The sequence below is a fragment of the Hibiscus syriacus genome, unplaced genomic scaffold (assembly GCF_006381635.1).
Source record: "Hibiscus syriacus cultivar Baekdansim isolate YM2019G1 unplaced genomic scaffold, ASM638163v2 tig00110258_pilon, whole genome shotgun sequence".
NCBI classification, from domain to species: domain Eukaryota; kingdom Viridiplantae; phylum Streptophyta; class Magnoliopsida; order Malvales; family Malvaceae; genus Hibiscus; species Hibiscus syriacus.
The window spans coordinates 264,956-282,873 of NW_024062649.1; the positions used below are offsets into that span (position 1 = coordinate 264,956).

General features: G+C 35.3%; 4 protein-coding genes across 6 annotated transcripts in view; 2 read left to right on the forward strand and 2 right to left on the reverse strand.

The window, feature by feature from the left end:
• Positions 1–1,549, reverse strand: part of LOC120115100 (receptor-like protein 7) — a 35,717-nt gene extending 34,168 nt beyond the window's left edge. The window contains exon 1 of the mRNA XM_039135857.1: positions 732–1,549. Coding sequence (XP_038991788.1) covers positions 732–1,514 — 783 coding nt within the window. The 5' untranslated portion in view covers positions 1,515–1,549. The remainder of the gene's footprint in view (positions 1–731) is intronic.
• Positions 1,550–5,953: 4,404 nt separating this feature from the next.
• Positions 5,954–6,787, reverse strand: LOC120115106 (kiwellin-like). The gene is given in 2 exon segments (XM_039135867.1): positions 5,954–6,703; positions 6,705–6,787. Coding segments are annotated over 2 exon segments (651 nt in total). The 5' UTR covers positions 6,785–6,787; the 3' UTR covers positions 5,954–6,132.
• Positions 6,788–10,886: 4,099 nt separating this feature from the next.
• On the forward strand, positions 10,887–15,202 carry LOC120115101 (serine/arginine repetitive matrix protein 2-like). Of its 2 annotated transcripts, none has more exons than XM_039135858.1 (6): positions 10,887–11,437; positions 11,841–12,278; positions 12,383–12,896; positions 13,225–14,522; positions 14,637–14,831; positions 14,918–15,202. In XM_039135858.1, exons 1-6 carry the CDS (start codon positions 10,900–10,902, stop codon positions 14,953–14,955), a joined length of 3,021 nt encoding a protein of 1,006 aa, XP_038991789.1. In that variant the 5' UTR covers positions 10,887–10,899; the 3' UTR covers positions 14,956–15,202. The 2 variants fall into 2 exon arrangements, with proteins under 2 accessions (XP_038991789.1, XP_038991790.1); XM_039135859.1 differs by having other exon boundaries at positions 14,637–14,804.
• LOC120115111 lies at positions 15,145–16,001 on the forward strand. Of its 2 annotated transcripts, none has more exons than XM_039135870.1 (3): positions 15,145–15,339; positions 15,604–15,703; positions 15,872–16,001. In XM_039135870.1, the coding sequence occupies exons 1-3, from the start codon at positions 15,181–15,183 to the stop codon at positions 15,967–15,969; spliced, it is 357 nt and encodes a 118-aa protein (XP_038991801.1). In that variant the 5' UTR covers positions 15,145–15,180; the 3' UTR covers positions 15,970–16,001. The 2 variants fall into 2 exon arrangements, with proteins under 2 accessions (XP_038991801.1, XP_038991802.1); XM_039135871.1 differs by having other exon boundaries at positions 15,631–15,703.
• Positions 16,002–17,918: the final 1,917 nt, after the last annotated feature.

Consider the following 17,918-nt stretch of genomic DNA (forward strand, 5'->3'; position numbering starts at 1 on the left):
TCTAGATAAGTCAACTTATCTAGTGTTTTGATGAATTCTGGAAATTCAGTGAGGTTGCATGAGCTTAGTATTAAAGCCTCTAATTGGGGAAAATATTGAAGACTTCTGTTGTCGCTTTGAATTAACAAACTTATGTCGGATAGCGAGAGAAACCTCAAGTTCTTGAGATGGGTAAACACGGGCAGCTTCAAGGAACTAAAGCCATTCCCTTCAATAAGAAGACTTTCAAGCCTTGGAAGCTGAAAGATTGACTTCGGGATTGGTCCTGTGAAATAATTATTGCCTAAATATAATCTCTCGATCAATGAAGAAGATGCATTGGGAAACTCATCAATTTTTCCAACCAATTGATTTTCTCCGAGAGACAATATTCGCAATGATGGAAGGGAAAATAATGAAGAATTTATCGATCCAGAAAATTTGTTCCCGCCCAAAAGAAGAGCTGCAAGATTTGGAACTCCAAATCTATGAAATGGAGGTATTTGGCCACTGAAACTATTATATCTTAGATCCAAGTTCACCAGGTGACTAAGATTTGCAATTGACAATGGGATAGGTCCAAGAAAATGACACCCAGAAAGAATTAAATCTGTCAAGAACTTTAGGTTGCCAATTGATTCGGGCAGTTTCCCTCTTAAATTTGTAAAACGAAGGTTCAAACTGCGTAAAGCACTGTTTGATGGAAATTCTGGCAACTGACCCATAAGTTGGTAATTGTTTGAAAGGTCTAGTTTGGAAAGAAAAGAAAGTGTTGAGAGTGAAGGACATAATGGACCCTTTAAACCACAGTTTGACAGACTCAACACTTGAAGGTTGGGAAGTAGTAAAGATATGGTTTCACACCATTCACTACTTTGAAATGAAATGTCCACTCCATTCAAATAAAGCTCTGTGAGATTCCTCAAATTCTTTATCAATGTCTTGAAGTCTGGATTCTCTAATTTAAGAGGTTGTTCCAGTTCGTAAGGCAATAGAACATTGTAGTATAATGGGTGGAGAAATTGATAATATCTCCAATAGCAAGCATCTTGATTAGATATATCAAGAGAAACTAACCTCGATAAGAATGAGATCTCCACTGGAATTTGGCCATGGAAGCATGAGCTTGAAAGGTTGAGATGAGTTAGATGTTGGAGTTTATCAAACCCATACGAAAGCAGAGTGGTGTTAAAGTTGTTTCCAGCAAGGTTAAGGTGTTGAAGATAACGGAGGCCGAAAATGGAGTGAAAGCTGCCTGAAAGGTTTTTGTAACTGAGATCAAGCACAATGACATGACCAAAAGCATCACAGGTAACTCCTTCCCAGGAGCAGCAACCAGTGTTGACGTCCCAAAGCTCGAATTTGGAAGAGAAAGTAAAATTCGGGGCATAATAAAGATCATGCTGCAGTTGCAACAGAGAAGATCTCTGGTCATCAAGGCATTGCTTTGGGAGATCATCCAAGGAAAACACAAGAGAAAGGAAGCACGAAAAAAGAAAGAAGAGTGAAACTAGGAAATAAAGAGTCTTCTTCATGTTTGCTGGGTATGGCTGTGAATGAAGATTGTTTCAAATACAACATATTTATAAGCAAACCTGTACGAGTATAATGTTTTCTTAATCTCCTATAATGTATTGGCCTTAGTCTTAGTCTCCGGCACTGCATGGAAATGTCCAATTTCCAAAGTCTTCTTTCCCGGTCTTTACTGCATGAGAATAATACCCTACCACTCTGTTTAAGTCATTAAAATGACAAAAATACCCCAAATTTCTTAGCTGTTTGATATAGATTGATGGGAATAAGGAGTGGAAATTTCCACACTGAAACATTGATGGAGTTCATTGAAAAGATGGAGAATTTTGGCTAATTAATCGACTTTTCAATTTTATTGGTTGGAGTGTTAGTCTTGGTCTTTGGCGTTGCATGCAAATGTCTACGTCTTTCTACCCCTTCATCACTGCATGGAATTAGTCATTATAAACACAAAACTGGGAATCTTCTTCGTTGGTTGTGATGGATAGATACATGATAGCACAATGAATGTGAATTTCCTTTGTAAAGATCTTCTGGTTTATAGTAAAATAAACACATAATATAAACTTACATATATAAAATAAACATATAAAAATGTTATGAGAAAAATAAAAATAAACATCAGAAACAGTTTTTTTCTTTAACTTTGGTAGAATCTCTATACATCCACCAATGTCAAATAAAAAACATGTCTTGATTACCCATAAACCTCATCTCATAACCATTTTTTTAAAACAATTAAGTATTATTTAAAAAAAAAATTATGACTTTTATTTTGAAAAATTGATGATTTTGAATTAATTTGAATTAAATTGGATAGGAGTCGTCATCGACATTTGAGTTAGGTAGGTCGAATACTTAAAACGTCTTATAAAACAATTTTAAGGAAAATCGTTTTTAAGAGAAAAATTGGTCTGCGTTTACCAAAAATTCGATTTAAAGATTCCGGGAGTCGGTTACGCTTGGGGAAGGATTAACACTCCCACAACGCCCAAAATTGGTATTTGATCGCTTACACGTTGTCATAATGGTGGAAACTTTGAATCGAATATAAAGTTAAAAGAATGGTCCATTTTTTAAAGTTTAATTAATTTACTTCGAATTAATTATTTAAAGAAAATCATCTTACAATAAATCTTGAAATTTGTAATCCTCCGTTGGGAAAATTATCTCAACTATTTCTCATTTGCAAAAGAATATTCTATCTTCGAATATATAAAAATGTCAATCGAATATAAATTGCATATCGGCATCATTTTACGTAAAACAAAATAAATTACTATTTAGAGAAACATAAATTATATTGTTTAACTAAAAATAAAAATGAATTAAATAGAACTAAAACTTCGATTTATTTCAAGCTCTCATTTTGTTTGAACGCCATATCCGATTGCACCACTTCGATCAAGTGATACTTTCCACACCCGTTCTACAAATACAGTTCTTGAAAATATTCGAGCAAAGTATCAGTAAATAAAGGAATATAAAATAAGAATGAAATTTAATATGAATAAAAATATATATAGATAATTTATGCATACACATATCATAATAAAATATGTATAAAAAATAAAGAAATCTAGTGCAAATAAGGTCTAACGACATATATCCTACATAAAACATATAAAATCATAATATACAAACAATGCTACACATATGTACATATATATACATAAATATACTCATATAAATATTTGATATGGCATCACTTGCGTAACAATATTTACAAAATGTGCACATGCTAAGTTAAGGGTCGATATATAATAAGAAAACAATGCAGGAATCAAAATACATGAATACAAAAATACAGGGAGCTAATTTGGCAATAATCCAAAATTTTCAGCATAAAATAGTGACCAAATTGCTTATACATGAAAATACGAGTAACTGAAAACATAAATAGACCAACTTTCAATAATACAGGAAACAAGGGACCAAAACATAAACCTATTATAATTTAAGGACAACGCACATGGATTAACCCTTTTATTTAATGACTAAAATGAAGGTTTACAAAACATGTGAGGATCCAAACTAGAAATTTCCCATGGACGAAATTACAGAAACCATCCCCTTGAAACGACACCGTTTCATACGCCATATATATGACAAAGACCTGGCCTAAAACCGGTCATTCCATTCAATTTGCTTCATTTCCTTGTTTGGAAGGAGAGAGAGAATTCTAGAGAGCTCTCAACTGGAGCTTGAGAGTTCCCAGAATCCGGCACTGCATGGAAATTTCCAATTTCCAAAGTCTTCTTTCCCGGTCTTTACTGCATGAGAATAATACCCTACCACTCTGTTTAAGTCATTAAAATGACAAAAATACACCAAATTTCTTAGCTGCTTGATATAGATTGATGGGCACAAGGAGTGGAAATTTCCACACTGAAACTTTGATGGAGTTCATTGAAAAGATAGAAAAAAAAAAGCTTCGCTGGTTCATGCCAATCAAAAGCTGTTGTTTCAATTCTAGCTTTAAAGATTTACTACACATGCTTGATTGAGTTTGCTTGGTTATGCTTTGCTTGGTTGATCTTGAATTTCAACATTTGCTTGATTGAGTTTGTTTAGAAATCTTAGAAATTCTATGGAATTAAAGTTGGCAACTTGAGAATTTTAACATGATAATTGAGAAATGCTTGAGGACAAGCATTGAATAAGTGAGGGGCCATTTGATTAGCGGTTAAATTATACATTATTTTATGATTAATTACTCTTTGATTAGATAATTTTAGTTGCTGACTTGGGCCTTTTTATTCATATTCGATGCAGGACATTGAATTCCAGAAATTATGCTAAGAACAACGAAATCGTGCAATTTTTTATTTTTCTAGATTCGTGGCTGAATTAGTAGGCACGGCTTGAGACATGACACACCTGACATGGCCTTTATGTGGTAGCGGACATGGTGATGACATGGTATCTGACTTGGCAGGTGACATGGCACCCAGTCAACATTTTCTAGAAGGCCAATCAGCAACTTCTAGAAGATCCAATCAACAGTGCATGGAGAATGAGACTTAGCTGAATTTTAATTCTAAATTAGGATTTACCTTATTTTTATTTTTATGAATTATCTTTTGTTTTGAATATTATTTTTTAGATTTTTTTAGGACTATAAATACCCCATTAGGGTAATCCTCTAAGCATCAATTTTTCATTCAAAATTCATTCAACTATTGTTTTTTTCTTCCTTAGATTTATAAAAGTTTTTCTTTCTTTTTTAGTTTTCAAGTTATTTTATTTTTCTTTCAAAATGCTAAGTATGGTTTCTACCATGCTTAGCTAAGTTTTCTATAGCCAAGGGCTATAGCCATGACTCGATTCTAAGTCATGAGAATCGAAAAACGCTTCATACCCTCAAGGGTTACATTTTCAGTTTTCGAAAATCTAGGATCGGTAATCGACCATCCTTTTATAATCAAGGTGATTTCATTCCAAAAAGCACACGTTGGAATTGAATTTCAGTTTCGATTAATAATTGGGAGGAAGGATTGACATGTGTCACATTCGACTTCCTCTTAACACACTTAGCGACGGTTCGCTAAGGGAAACTGAAATCAGGTTAGATTCTCAATTGAGAATATAGAATCCGAGTCAGGTTTTTCCATAATTTAAAGGTGTTGAATTAATAAGCGATTGTCACTATTAACTCAAAAATAGTCGGAATTTGAAAATTAATTTTATATTCTCGATTCATTTGAGAGAAAAACACGGGGTTGGACCCTATAGACTATAACCGACGTGAGCGCAAAGGTAAAATCCTATTCGAGGATCGATTTAAATCGAGACAAAAGCTTTAGCCCAAGGCTGATTTTTAGCAATTGAATTTTCACTTAAATTTTACTTAGTTTACTTTCTTTATTTTCCTTTCACATTTTACTTTTTATTCCTACTTTCAAATCCCCCTCTTATTTTCTTTTACAAATCACGCATGAAGCCAAATCAAAAGCAAGAAAGTTGTCAAACTCCTAGTCCCTGTGAATCGACCCTTACTCTCACTATTGTAATTATTCTACTTATTCTTATTCATTTTATTGGGATTAAGGCAATTTATCTTGATATCATAATGACGCGTGTCACATTTATTGTGCCCTTTATCCACAAATTAAATGAAGTGACCTGAAAAGTTGATGGATCTCTCATCCAATAAAACGCGAGATCCTTTAAACGCGTTTTGTAAAACGCGAGATAGTCCTACACGTGGAGTTTGAGGGTATTTTTACAATTAATAATGTTTGAGGTTACTATTCCGATAAATGATCTTTTGGGGGGTTTTATATAATAACGGCGAAAATAATCACAGATGGCTCTAGCGGTAGTGTCTCTTTGCAGAATCACTCTATTTCTTCAGCATCAAGTCATCATTCCAAGTTAAGCTTCAAATTTATTAAGAGAACAGAGAATTCGAGCACGTTTATTCAGAGTACAATATTGATTCTTCTAGAAGACATACGTGTCCATGTAAATCTTATTGATATGTAATCAGAATTTATAATAACTATTGGATTATTTTGTTTAAACTTTTTTGTAAACCTTAGTTTATATATATATATATATATAAATAAAGATTTTATCACCATTATTATTATGGTAATAGTAAAAGTAATTAAAAGTTTAAACCATGGACCAAGTAACATCTACAATCCCCAAATCTTTATTCAGCCCCAAAGCTCTCCACACTGCATCGGACCCATCAACAATGTTATTCTTACATGGTGGCTGGTATGCATGTTCTTTATCGCACCCATTTCTTGAGTCACATTCATCCACTACCTTAGCCGTCACGCTTCTACCATTACTGGCTCTGATCCTTATCATCTTCCCGCACCTTGACCCGCCGTTATACCAACCTGTGGAAAGTGCAACTATAAGCTCGGAGTTGCTATGGTACCGCTCATCACATTCAGATGGGCCTCCTCCATCGCCGCCTTCGCTGAAATCATTGTTTGTCAACTTAGCTTTGGTGGAGGACGTGACTGGAGGTGAGCATGTGTAGGTGGGATAGATTTGGTCTCTGCATCGAAGCGTACCCGACTGTTGACAGTTTGGTGAAGCTGGTGGAGTGGGGGTACCTCCACGGCAGATACTAGTCCCCAGATCAGGATCGTCATTGCACTTGCCACTGATGCAAATGAGCTGACCGGAGCAGTCGTTCAGGTCTCGGCATGGGCCGTTGCAATTGGAAGGAAAATAAAGGAGAGGAGATAATAGAGAGGAAGAAAGATAGAGAGGCTAAAAATAAAATGTTTTCCATGATAATTAGCATATTATTGGAGATGGTATGAGGAAATTAAACAGATCGGGTAATGGTATAAATAGGCATATTTGTATGAGTATAATGTTTTTTTAATCTCCTATAATGTATTGGCCAGAGTCTTAGTCTTTGGCACTGCATGGAAACGTCTAAAGTCTTCTTTCCCGGTTTTTACTGCATGTGAATAATACCCTACCACTCTGTTTAAGTCATTAAATTGAAAAGTCAAGTGGCCAACTTGGCCAAACTTTAGGTGCAAGGCCAAACTTTTGGTGGAATAAGTTGGCAGCAATAATAGTCGAAAGTTTGCAGCTTTGGTTGAAAAAATGATATGAAAATTATTCATTTAGTCCTTATACTTTAGGATATTTATAAGATTAATATTTAAGCTTCAACTATAAATACACTAACCCGTTTTGCTTCAAAATCATCCCAAAATCATCCTAGTTTTCTTTCAATACTAGAGAATTTATAGAGTTTTCTTGAGAGTTGTTCTCTTTTTATCAAGAGAGAATTGTTATTGTTTTCTCCTGGTTAGATCGAGAGAAGTTGTAATTCTTATTTTATCATAGTGAAATTATTCTACTTTTGCCCGTGATTATATTATTTATAGGTTCTCCATGTAAAATTTGTGTCTTATTTATCTTCATTTTTATTTTCTCAAATTATCAGTTGCGATTTTGCTCTTTCCGATAGCCGTATTGCGCAACTGAGCATATTAGTGAGAATATTCATTTGATGTTAATGAGTTGATTCAAATAAAAAATCATATGAAGAAGCTAAAAAATAAACAGAGATCTGTCCATTAAAGCTCGATTCATTTATAGTTAGAGTGGGAAAGTATGTTGCAAGAAAATTTGCCTTAAACATGATTATGATTTCAATAATGGTGAATGTTGTGAACATGGCATAGTAAACATGGCATGCAACAGCAGTGTTGAAGGTGTCCAAAGCCTGCAAAAATACCTTAATCTTTTAGTAGCAACAAGAAACACAACGATACGTGAATCTAGAGCCAATGAACATATGTAAATTAAGAATATAAGTTTGAAAAATATGATTTGAAAGATCTCCCAGACTATCACTGTAAAAGTAAAGCACATTAACATAACTCAAAACAGTAACATCAGGAGTTTCTTGACATGAAGTCGCAGTAGAAAAACTGCATGGCAGTAAGAAAAATATGTTATGGTAAACATGCAGCATAAAAAGAACACAACCAATGCTGTTCAGGCTCTTCATATTCTTTTTATCTACCCTAAACCCTCTTGTCCAAGACATATCTATATAACGGTGTGGGGATGTAATCCTTCATATTATTTCCTAAGAACACAATACTTTTAAAAATGATCTTAGCATCCAATCACCTGAAACCTCTATTGATAGTTGAGTCTCCTCACAATGAAATTGATCTACATTTGACGACTAGAATTTGGCCGTGGAAACATGAGCTTGAAAGGTTGAGATGAGTTAGATTTGGGAGTTTATCAAACCCATACGAAAGCAGCGTGGTGTTGAAGTTGTTTCCAGCAAGGTTAAGGTGTTGAAGATGATGGAAATCGAAAACGAAGTGAGAGCTACCTGAAAGGATTTTGTAACTGAGATCGAGTCCAATGACATGACCAAGAGTATCGCAGGTAACTCCTTCCCGGGAGCAAAAATCAGTGTTGACATCCCGAAGTTCAAATTTGGAAGAGAAAGTAAAATTTGGGGAATAGTAAAGATCATGCTGCAGTTGCAACAGGGAAGATCTCTGGTCATCAAGGCATTGCTTTGGGAGATCATCTGGAGAAGAAAACACAAGAGAAAGGAAGCATGAAAAGAGAAAAAGAGTGAAACTAGACAACGAAGAGTCTTCATGTTTGCTGGATATGGCTTGTTTCAAATACAACATAGTATTTACAGACGAATCTTTTATGATTTTGACTGAGCCCTCAAATTTATTCCATTCTCAAGTTTTTTAAATTATAACTTTTTAATATTTTATTGGTTGGGGTCTTGGTTCAATTTTTTCTGTCTTGGTGTCCCATGAAAATAATATTCAACCATTTTATTTAAGTAACAAAGTAATGGATGTAATTTAAAGTTTGGTATTAACCTGGGAGCAAAACAATTTTTGATGCCAACTTAGGAGAAGGCGTCTAGTTCAAATATCAACTTGTGAAGGGATGGGCACGGGACGGGTAAGCCGGGCCGGGTCATTTTTTAGTTGCCCGACTCGAAAATATGAATCTTATACTTGACCCGCCTCATCCCGATGAGTTTTAGGTTTTTTTCCTTCTTGATTTTTAGACTAAAACTCTGATCTCGATCCGATCCGAATATATTAATATTTTAAAATAATTAAAATAATATATTTTATAGTATATTTTATATTTTTAATAATTAAACCCGATTTGTGTTCGTGGATGACTTTTTACGTCGCTCGAATCTGATATGCTGTTTGTCAGTATAAAATTAACAAGTGTCAAATTTTAACTTCTCGATACTAATGTGTATATATTTTTATTCATGTAATATAAAAATTATTAATTTAGAAAAATAAAAATAAACTTTTATTATTTTATCTTCTTTCTTGTAAAAATTCATGGTCTCTTCCTTTATCTTTATTCTCTTCAATCCACTTGTGGATGCATGTACATCGTAGGGTGGGCATGTGACTAACTTAGAATCCGAATTTTTTTATACTAGTTATTTATTTTATCAAAGATGTCCACTTAAAATTTTATTGTGCTCACCTTGAAATTTGAATTTCTTTATATTAGTTGTTCATTTTATTGAAATTGCCCACTCTAAAATTTTATTTATGTTTGTCCCATATGAAATTTTTTATTATTAATACATATGTGTCCATACTGAAAAATATTTATGGATCTGCAAGTGCTTCAATCATCATTCCCAGCTACTAAATGCTCTGAAGGATAAAATTTTGGTTAAAATTTCAATATAAAAAATATCGTCAAGTTAAAGCACGAAAGATAAGTGTTAACGAAAATATACTTTAAGGGTAATATTTGATTAAAAACAAAAATATAATGGTTAAAATGTAAATAGATTATAGTTTGAGAGTCATTGTATCTATTAAGTCAATTATTAAAATTACAAAATGATCCTTTGATTATATGGTGTAGCTGTTGAGTCTCTCGTCTATTAAAAGTTATAAAATAGTCACTTGATTTTTCATTATCCAAATTATTCTCTCTGTTAAAAAATTAATTTTCGTCTAAACTATACATTAACATGTCAGTTAATATGTTAACATCTAGATCAGAAGACCGTTAATTTTTAATAGAAAAAGATGAGTATAATGAATAGTTGAGTGACCATTTTATAACTTTTAATAGTCGATGGACTCAACAAAGCAACATCTATGATGAGTATAACGAAAATAGTTCTTTGATTTTATTATAATTTAAGTCTTTATTGTTCTTTATTTTTCAATAAGAGATTTCAAGTCTTGATTTAACAGATTTTATTCTAATTTAAGTCGTTATTTGTTTGTTAGGATGAAATTTTTAAAATTAAAAAAAATACAAAGATTTAAAAATGGATAAATTATAGTATGTAAATTGAATTCGTAAATTAAGTATAATACATGGGCTAATAGAGGAATTTAACATTTTAATTGTTTAAAGAGTTTATCATGGTTTTCCCCCATCGCATCGCTATCTGCCCTATATATGTTCATATAGTCATTTACCGCCCGATTTCGCCGCCAGATACGAATTTAACAGCATAAGGTAACGAGCTTTTCCCTTATATTTTCTCCTCCTTTCCTTAATTTTCTTTGCATCCAAACATAGCCCGATGGACTCCAAAAGTTATCGAAAGTAGAATCTCAAATTCTTAATTTATTTCCCCCCCTTTTTAGCCTCGAAATTAAGGTTTTGCTTTACCAATTCTGTAGGTTTTCTTTCTGGCGTTGCATCTGAATCGTAAGTTGAAATTGGTGTATCTTTTAGTTATGGAATCTCTAGGTTTATTGGAGTACATTCGATCGATTTATTTATTTTTCAATATTTTAATTTGATCTGGAATATTTCGCTGTTGGATTTGGATTTTGAATGATTGATGATTTTATCTTTCTTCTTTTTTTTTTCTTTTTTCTTTTTAGATTTTATAATTTGATGGCGGATAGAAGCTTGGCTGCCGGCGCGAAGCCTATATGGATGAAACAAGCTGAAGAGGCCAAGCTGAAAAGTGAGGCAGAAAAAGATGCGGCTGCCAAAGCGGCTTTTGAAGCCACATTTAAAGATGTTGATAAGAGCTGTAACAAGGATGTATTGGCGGCTTCATCGGATAGTGAGTCCGAGGACGATACCAGTGACTTGGTGGACAAGCCAATTGGACCTGTGGATCCTGCCAAGTGCATGGCAGCAGGGCCAGGAATAGCGGGCGGCACAGCCTGTGCAGCCTCCACGTTTATGGTGTTGACGAAGGATGCAGATGGGAGGAAAGTACAGAGTGGGGGTGCGCAGATTCAGGTGAAAGTTTCGCCGGGTGTTGGTGTTGGGGGATCGGATCAGGAGGGTATTGTGAAGGATATGGGAGATGGGACTTACACTGTGACTTATGTGGTTCCCAAGAGAGGGAACTATATGGTGAACATTGAATGCAATGGGAAACCGATCATGGGTAGCCCATTCCCCGTGTTCTTCAGTACAGGTAACATTGTTAACTCTATGTCTATTCATTTTTAATTGTATCTTTTGTTGTTACTTGTCATGTAAATTTTTCTATGTTTGTTAACCTTATTTGATTGTCCTGATTAATGCTAATTTCTTTATCCTCAAAATTCAAATATTTGGAGTAGCTGTTACTTTTCATATGAATTTCAGTCTACTCGTAGTATTATTTTCCTTGTTCTGTGTGAAGAAGGCTCACAAATTGGAATGAGAAATGTTCTTGATGTGTCTCACCTTCATATAATTTTGCTCACTGCCATCTAACTTTATTTTGAATTTCTGTTCTTGCTTATTGTTGATATGTGTGACTTCAGTTTTGAGCATAGCTTATGACTGCATTCTTAAGTGCTCATGGAGCAGATGTTGAATTTGTTGTATTGCAGGTGCTTCTACTGGAGCTGTACTAGGGGTGGCTCCTGCATCCACATATCCAAACCTTGTAAATCAAACAATGCCCAACATGCCAAACTATACGGGATCTGTTTCTGGAGCTTTCCCTGGCTTGTTGGGAATGATCCCAGGCATCGTATCTGGTGCTTCAGGAGGTGCTATTTTGCCAGGAATGGGGGCATCTCTTGGTGAAGTTTGTCGAGAATACCTCAATGGCCATTATGCCAAAACTGACTGCAAATTGAACCATCCTCCCCACAATTTACTGATGACTGCTTTGTCAGCAACAACCAGTATGGGAACTCTCAGTCAGGTTCCTATGGCACCTTCTGCAGCTGCAATGGCTGCAGCGCAGGCTATTGTTGCTGCTCAGGCCCTTCAAGCTCATGCTGCGCAGGTGGCACAAACTCAGTCAACCAAAGGTTCATCTTGCACCGTTTACACTATCTTGTTTTCCACTGCCTTTTTCTTTAATTTTTTTTCTATTTCCTATTTATTTCAGTTGAATGCCCAACCTAATAGTTAAGATTTTCAGATTCTCCTGACAAAGCTGCAAAGTGTGATTCATTGAAAAAAACCTTACAAGTTAGCAATCTTAACCCACTTCTCACTGTGGAGCAGTTGAAGCAACTTTTTAGCTTCTGTGGTACAGTTGTTGAGTGTACAATCACTGATTCAAAGCATTTTGCTTACATAGAATATTCAAAACCCGAGGAAGCAACCGCTGCATTGGCATTGAACAATATGGATATTGGTGGTCGACCATTAAATGTGGAGATGGCCAAAACTCTTCCTCCAAAACCAGCTATTTCATCAGTGACTTCTTCATCTCTGCCTTTGATGATGCAGCAAGCTGTTGCCATGCAACAGATGCAATTCCAACAGGCTTTGCTTATGCAACAGACATTGACTGCTCAGCAGGCAGCTAACCGGGCTGCAAGCATGAAGTCTGCAACAGAGTTAGCTGCAGCAAGAGCTGCAGAAATAAGTAAGAAGCTAAAAGCTGATGGGCTTTTTACAGAAGAGAAGGAAACCAAGAGTAAATCTAGGTATTTCTCCTCGTCAGGACAAGTCTACTTCCTTGCATGCATTTTTTTTACTAAGGCTTAATTTTAATTTAGGCTTTGCTTCCATATTGTTAAATAATACGGTTACTTGCATTCTCCCTTAAGTTTATTTTTTCATGAGCAGAATAGTGCAACAGTTATCTATTTGCAATGATTTTCTCATGTTTCCAAATCTTGGTATTGTCTTAAGATGATATTTTACATATTAGGAACAAAAAGTGATCAATGTCTCCCCTTGTTTGTTTCTAAGTTAGACTTCAAACCTTAATAATAGATTTGAGTTCTACTGATTCATAACTCCTGTTTATAGGTCACCATACACTTCCCGTGCAAGGTCAAGATCCAAATCAAAATCACCCCTTAGTTACCGGAGAAGATTAAGATCCAAGTCAAGGTCACCAATTATTTATAGAAGAAGGTCGAGGTCCAAGTCAAGATCACCAATCAGTTATAGGCGAAGAAGGAGGTCTCGCTCTTATTCACCTCTGCCTCGTTTCCGACGTGACCGTAGGTCCCGATCACCTGTGCGGTCTCACCATCGTTCAAGATACGAAAGTGAACGACATACTTATAGAGATAGGGATGACAATGGCAGGCGTAGCAGACGAGATGCAGAGAGATCACGTGATAGCCATTCATCTATTTCGAGGAGAAATAGGAGTACTAGTCCTCCAAATAGAAAATCACCTCCTGTAGATTCAGACTCCCCAAAACAGAGCAGAGAAAGTTCACCTAGGCTTAGGAAATCAGCCCGTCCTGGTTCAACATCACCAGGGCGGCAGAGAAGAAATAGGTCATCCCCAAAGCATGATGATGAAAGAAGATTGAAATATAGAAAGCGCTCTAGATCAAACTCTGCTGATTCTGACAACAAAAAGAATGAAATCCTAGATGAAAAAACAAAACACAGCAGTAGAAGGCTATCCAGGTCATTATCTTCAGAAGGTAGACATCACAAAAGGAGGTCTTCTGCTGATGAAAACAATTCAAAACACAGAAGGCGGTCCAGATCAGTTTCTGTAGAAGACAAGGTTCACTCGAACAGTAAAATTGATGAAGTGAAAAAAGATGAATTGAAACATAGTGAAAGAAGGCGGTCCCGATCAGGATCTGCTGAAGGTAGGCATTATGCCAAAGAGAGGAGTGAAAGAAGTAGAGATAGGAAATCTAAGCATCAGGATAGAAGGTGGTCGAGGTCGAGATCTGCTGATGGCAAGCATCGGGATAGAGAGCGATCAAGGTCGAGATCTGCTGATGGCAAGCATCGTGATAGAAAGCGGTCAAGGTCAAGATCTGCTGATGGCAAGCATCGTGATAGAAAGCGATCAAGGTCAAGAACTGCTTATGGCAAGCATCACAGAGGAAGCAGGCGGTCCTCCCAAAATTCTGATGAAAATAGATCAAAACACCGAAGGCGTTCCAGGTCAAGGTCTACCGAGGGCAAACATTGTTCTGCTGATAAAATAGATGAAAAATCAAAACGTCATGAAAAAAAACATTTATTATCTCCTGAAGCTATGCCTGCTAGAGGAAGCAGATCTTCTCCAAGAAGTTCTGAAGACAATGATTCAAGGCACAGAAGGCGATCAAGGTCAAAGTCAGTTGAAGGTAAGTAATATTTTGATGGTAACAATAAAAGTTCACATTTTGGTAAAACAATAAGAAAGATTGGATATGGTAATGAGTTGCTTTCTTACATTGTGGATGATTTATAAAATACAGGGGATGACAAGATTTTGGTTTCAAAATATGAGACTTATGACTCAAAAGTTTCAGTACATGATGATCAGGAACTGAAAAGCAAATATTTTCCGAAGTTTGGCAGGGATAAAGAAATCTCTCCATATAGCAGATTGAATGCAGATGAGCAAAACGAACTTGGAAGATCAGGTAGTAAGCAGTGGCTTGATAGTAATGGTAATTTAACAAATCACCGAAAATGAAATAACACTAAAAAAGATATACAGATAGGACTGATAGCAACTCTTATACATTCTTTGCAGGATCAGAAGATTATTCAATTTCACCTCAGCAGAAATGATCTGTGGGCTTTGCATGCTACTGAACCTTAGCTGTTCCAAGTTGTCTGAGTGCTCAGTCTCCACTTTGGCCTTTGTTCAATCCAAACTTGTTCAGATATGAACAAGTTATCTAAGTTTAATGAGAGCTTTTGGCTCCCATATGAACAACAGTTCACTTAAGACATTGCTCAGTGTTTCATTTCGTGCTTGGATTTTTCAGACATTTGTTGTTTCTTCATAAATGTATGCCATTGTGCTCCTTTATCCTTTGCAGGCATCTGGAACAGATTGACATTGAAGTCTTTGAGCTCACATTTACAATGGATAAAGTAATTCAAGCAGTGTTCTGCTTTCTTCTGCAATCAACCATGCAATGTTTGTTGCAAGCTTCTTTACTGCTAGATGTATGTTGGACCATTATCTCTACTGCTGAACTGTAATTTATTAAGCATTTATTTGAATGTTTCCGGCCTGGTTTAGATTTATCCTCTCTACCTCTATTTATTTTTATGTGTCAGCAAGCGTGCATCCTTGTTTAGATTCCAACACATGCTGGTCTTTATTTTATTCGAGTCACCTGTCTTCTAGCAGTCTTGAATGTACAACTTTTGGCCTTTGATTGATGTGCTTGATCATGGGTCCACTTTTATATGTCTTTGATGGTCTAGACGGCCTGTTATATCCAACTCATGCAGGTTTTTACAAGGTGTTCCTGTTGGACCTATCGTGATCTGTTTGGAGGGTTGGTTTTTACTTATCTATTTCAAGGTATGCAGTTGCTTTGTGGCAGAGAGCTAGTGCTATGAAATTTATATTTTTCTTAAATTCCTTTAGTGTTGATTTGTCATATAAGGTGACTGCTGTCTTTAGGCTTGGTTCTATCTTTTCACTTCGCTTGTATTTTTTTCCTTTTTTTTCTTTTTTCCTCATTTCAAGGAAAGTTATTTTCCAAAGCTACTTTAAGGTCCTGTGTAACCAGACTCGGCGAGGATGAACAGCGTCTATTTTTTAGCCCCGTAGCACAGATTGGTTGATCCCTTTAAAAAATTATTTCATGGTTTTTTCACAGGTAATCTTTCATGACACTGATTGCCTGAGTCCTTTGTATGATAGTAAGTGTTAAGTTAGATTTGCTTGCATTTGTACCCTAGATCATGGTTTTTAAATAGCGATCGCGGTCACGTTTTCGGTCGTGTTGTGTTTATCACGGTTGCGTACATAACAGATGTTATTGCAGTCATTACGGGTATCGCGGTAGTGGATTTTTTTAAATGTCGCACAACTTACCTTAAAATGACTAAATTAAATATAATTAAAATAAAATTATAAAATTTAAATTGAATAAATTTAGATTACTTAAATGAAGATTAAATTAAATAAAAATTAAAGTTTATATTTTAAACTAGGGATTAAATTATAAATTTTAAAAGTTGGAGGATCTCAAATTAATATATCATTTAAAATTGTATTTTAAAAATTATTAAAAAAAAAGAAATGTCACGCCCTCCACCCTTCCTCACCTTTCTGCCTCCCTTTTCCCCGACTTTTCTATATGCTTCCCCCCTTCCTCCTCTCATCATTGTATGAAAAAAAAATAGTTCTGACCTTCTGTCTTATGTTACACTAATACGGAAATATATACGGGATGAAGACGAAAAATGGTAATTTCTAAAATTATAAGGTATGGGGATGGTATATAAAAAATTTTAAATTATAAATAGGTGTAAAAAAATCATAAATAAAGTCAATATTTCATAGAAAATTAGTGTAACACTCTAATTTATTCTTAATTAAAAATTCTAACTTTTGAGAATTTTTTTTCTAAATCCTCAAATTAATTTTAGTGGCCAATTTGAAAATAATGTAAAACATGTTACCATATTATAAAACCCTAAAAAGAACAGGATCAACTGAAAATTATACCAAAATTGCTTTAAATCCTATTCTAACTCTTCTTTCTCTCCCCCGTGGCTGCGTCGTCTTCCTTTCAATTTTTTTCCTTTCTTTTCACAAACCTTGAAATCGTCCATTTTCAATGGCTCATTTGTTTCTTCTATTTTACATTTCTTTTGTATTTGCTGGTCATGACTACAACCAAGATTTGAATAAGAGTATTCTCTTCTTTGAAGCTCAAAGATCCTGTCACCTCCCTCGTAACCGAGAATCAAATGCAGGGAATGTTAGTTTTTGATTTTATTTTAGAATCACAGTTGAATAATGGTTGTTGCGTCCCGTTATCGGCGTAATCGTCCGTTTTCCGTTAAATTGCGGGCGCAATCGACCGCGATCGATATGAATCCGTGACCCATCGTAAAAATCATAAATAACAGTTTCGGACAGTGGCGCGACCGTAATATCGTGGCTGCTATAGCATTTTCGAAACGCTATTTGATACCCTGCCCTAGATATTAATACTCTGGTTGTGGTCTTTCCTTCGGTGTATAGCTTTTAGTTCTTGAATGAAATTATGTTGTCTGAAGTAATTTGTAAATAGTTTGATGTTCTACTGGTTGTTGATTTCCAGTAGGACTGTAATGGCATTGCCGAAAACTCACCCTGTTTTTCGTCTTCAATTTTCCTTTTTTCCCATTTTTTCCTAGTTTTTTCCTCTTCTCCCCCCCACCCTTTCCCTTTTTTTGCATTGTTTCGTTTCTAGTAGGTATAAGAGCACGGATTTGGTATCAAACCTCTGGAAATGGTTGAGTTAGCATGCGGCTCTGTTACTTGGATTCATGTGTGAGTGTCGGATATCGATATGTATCTGACATGAGTGTGTTTAAATTTCCATACCTAGGTTATAGTGTGTGTTCGGAATATTTTTAAAGCCTGTTCACGTTCTTGGAGGGTCAATCCGTAGAAAATATCCCTACGTGTTTGGGTATGTGAATGAGTCGGATACGGATATATAGACCAGCAAACATAAAAAATTCAAAATGATGTTTGCTTTTAAGATAATTTTGGTGGTGTTCTCCCAGCTTGAATC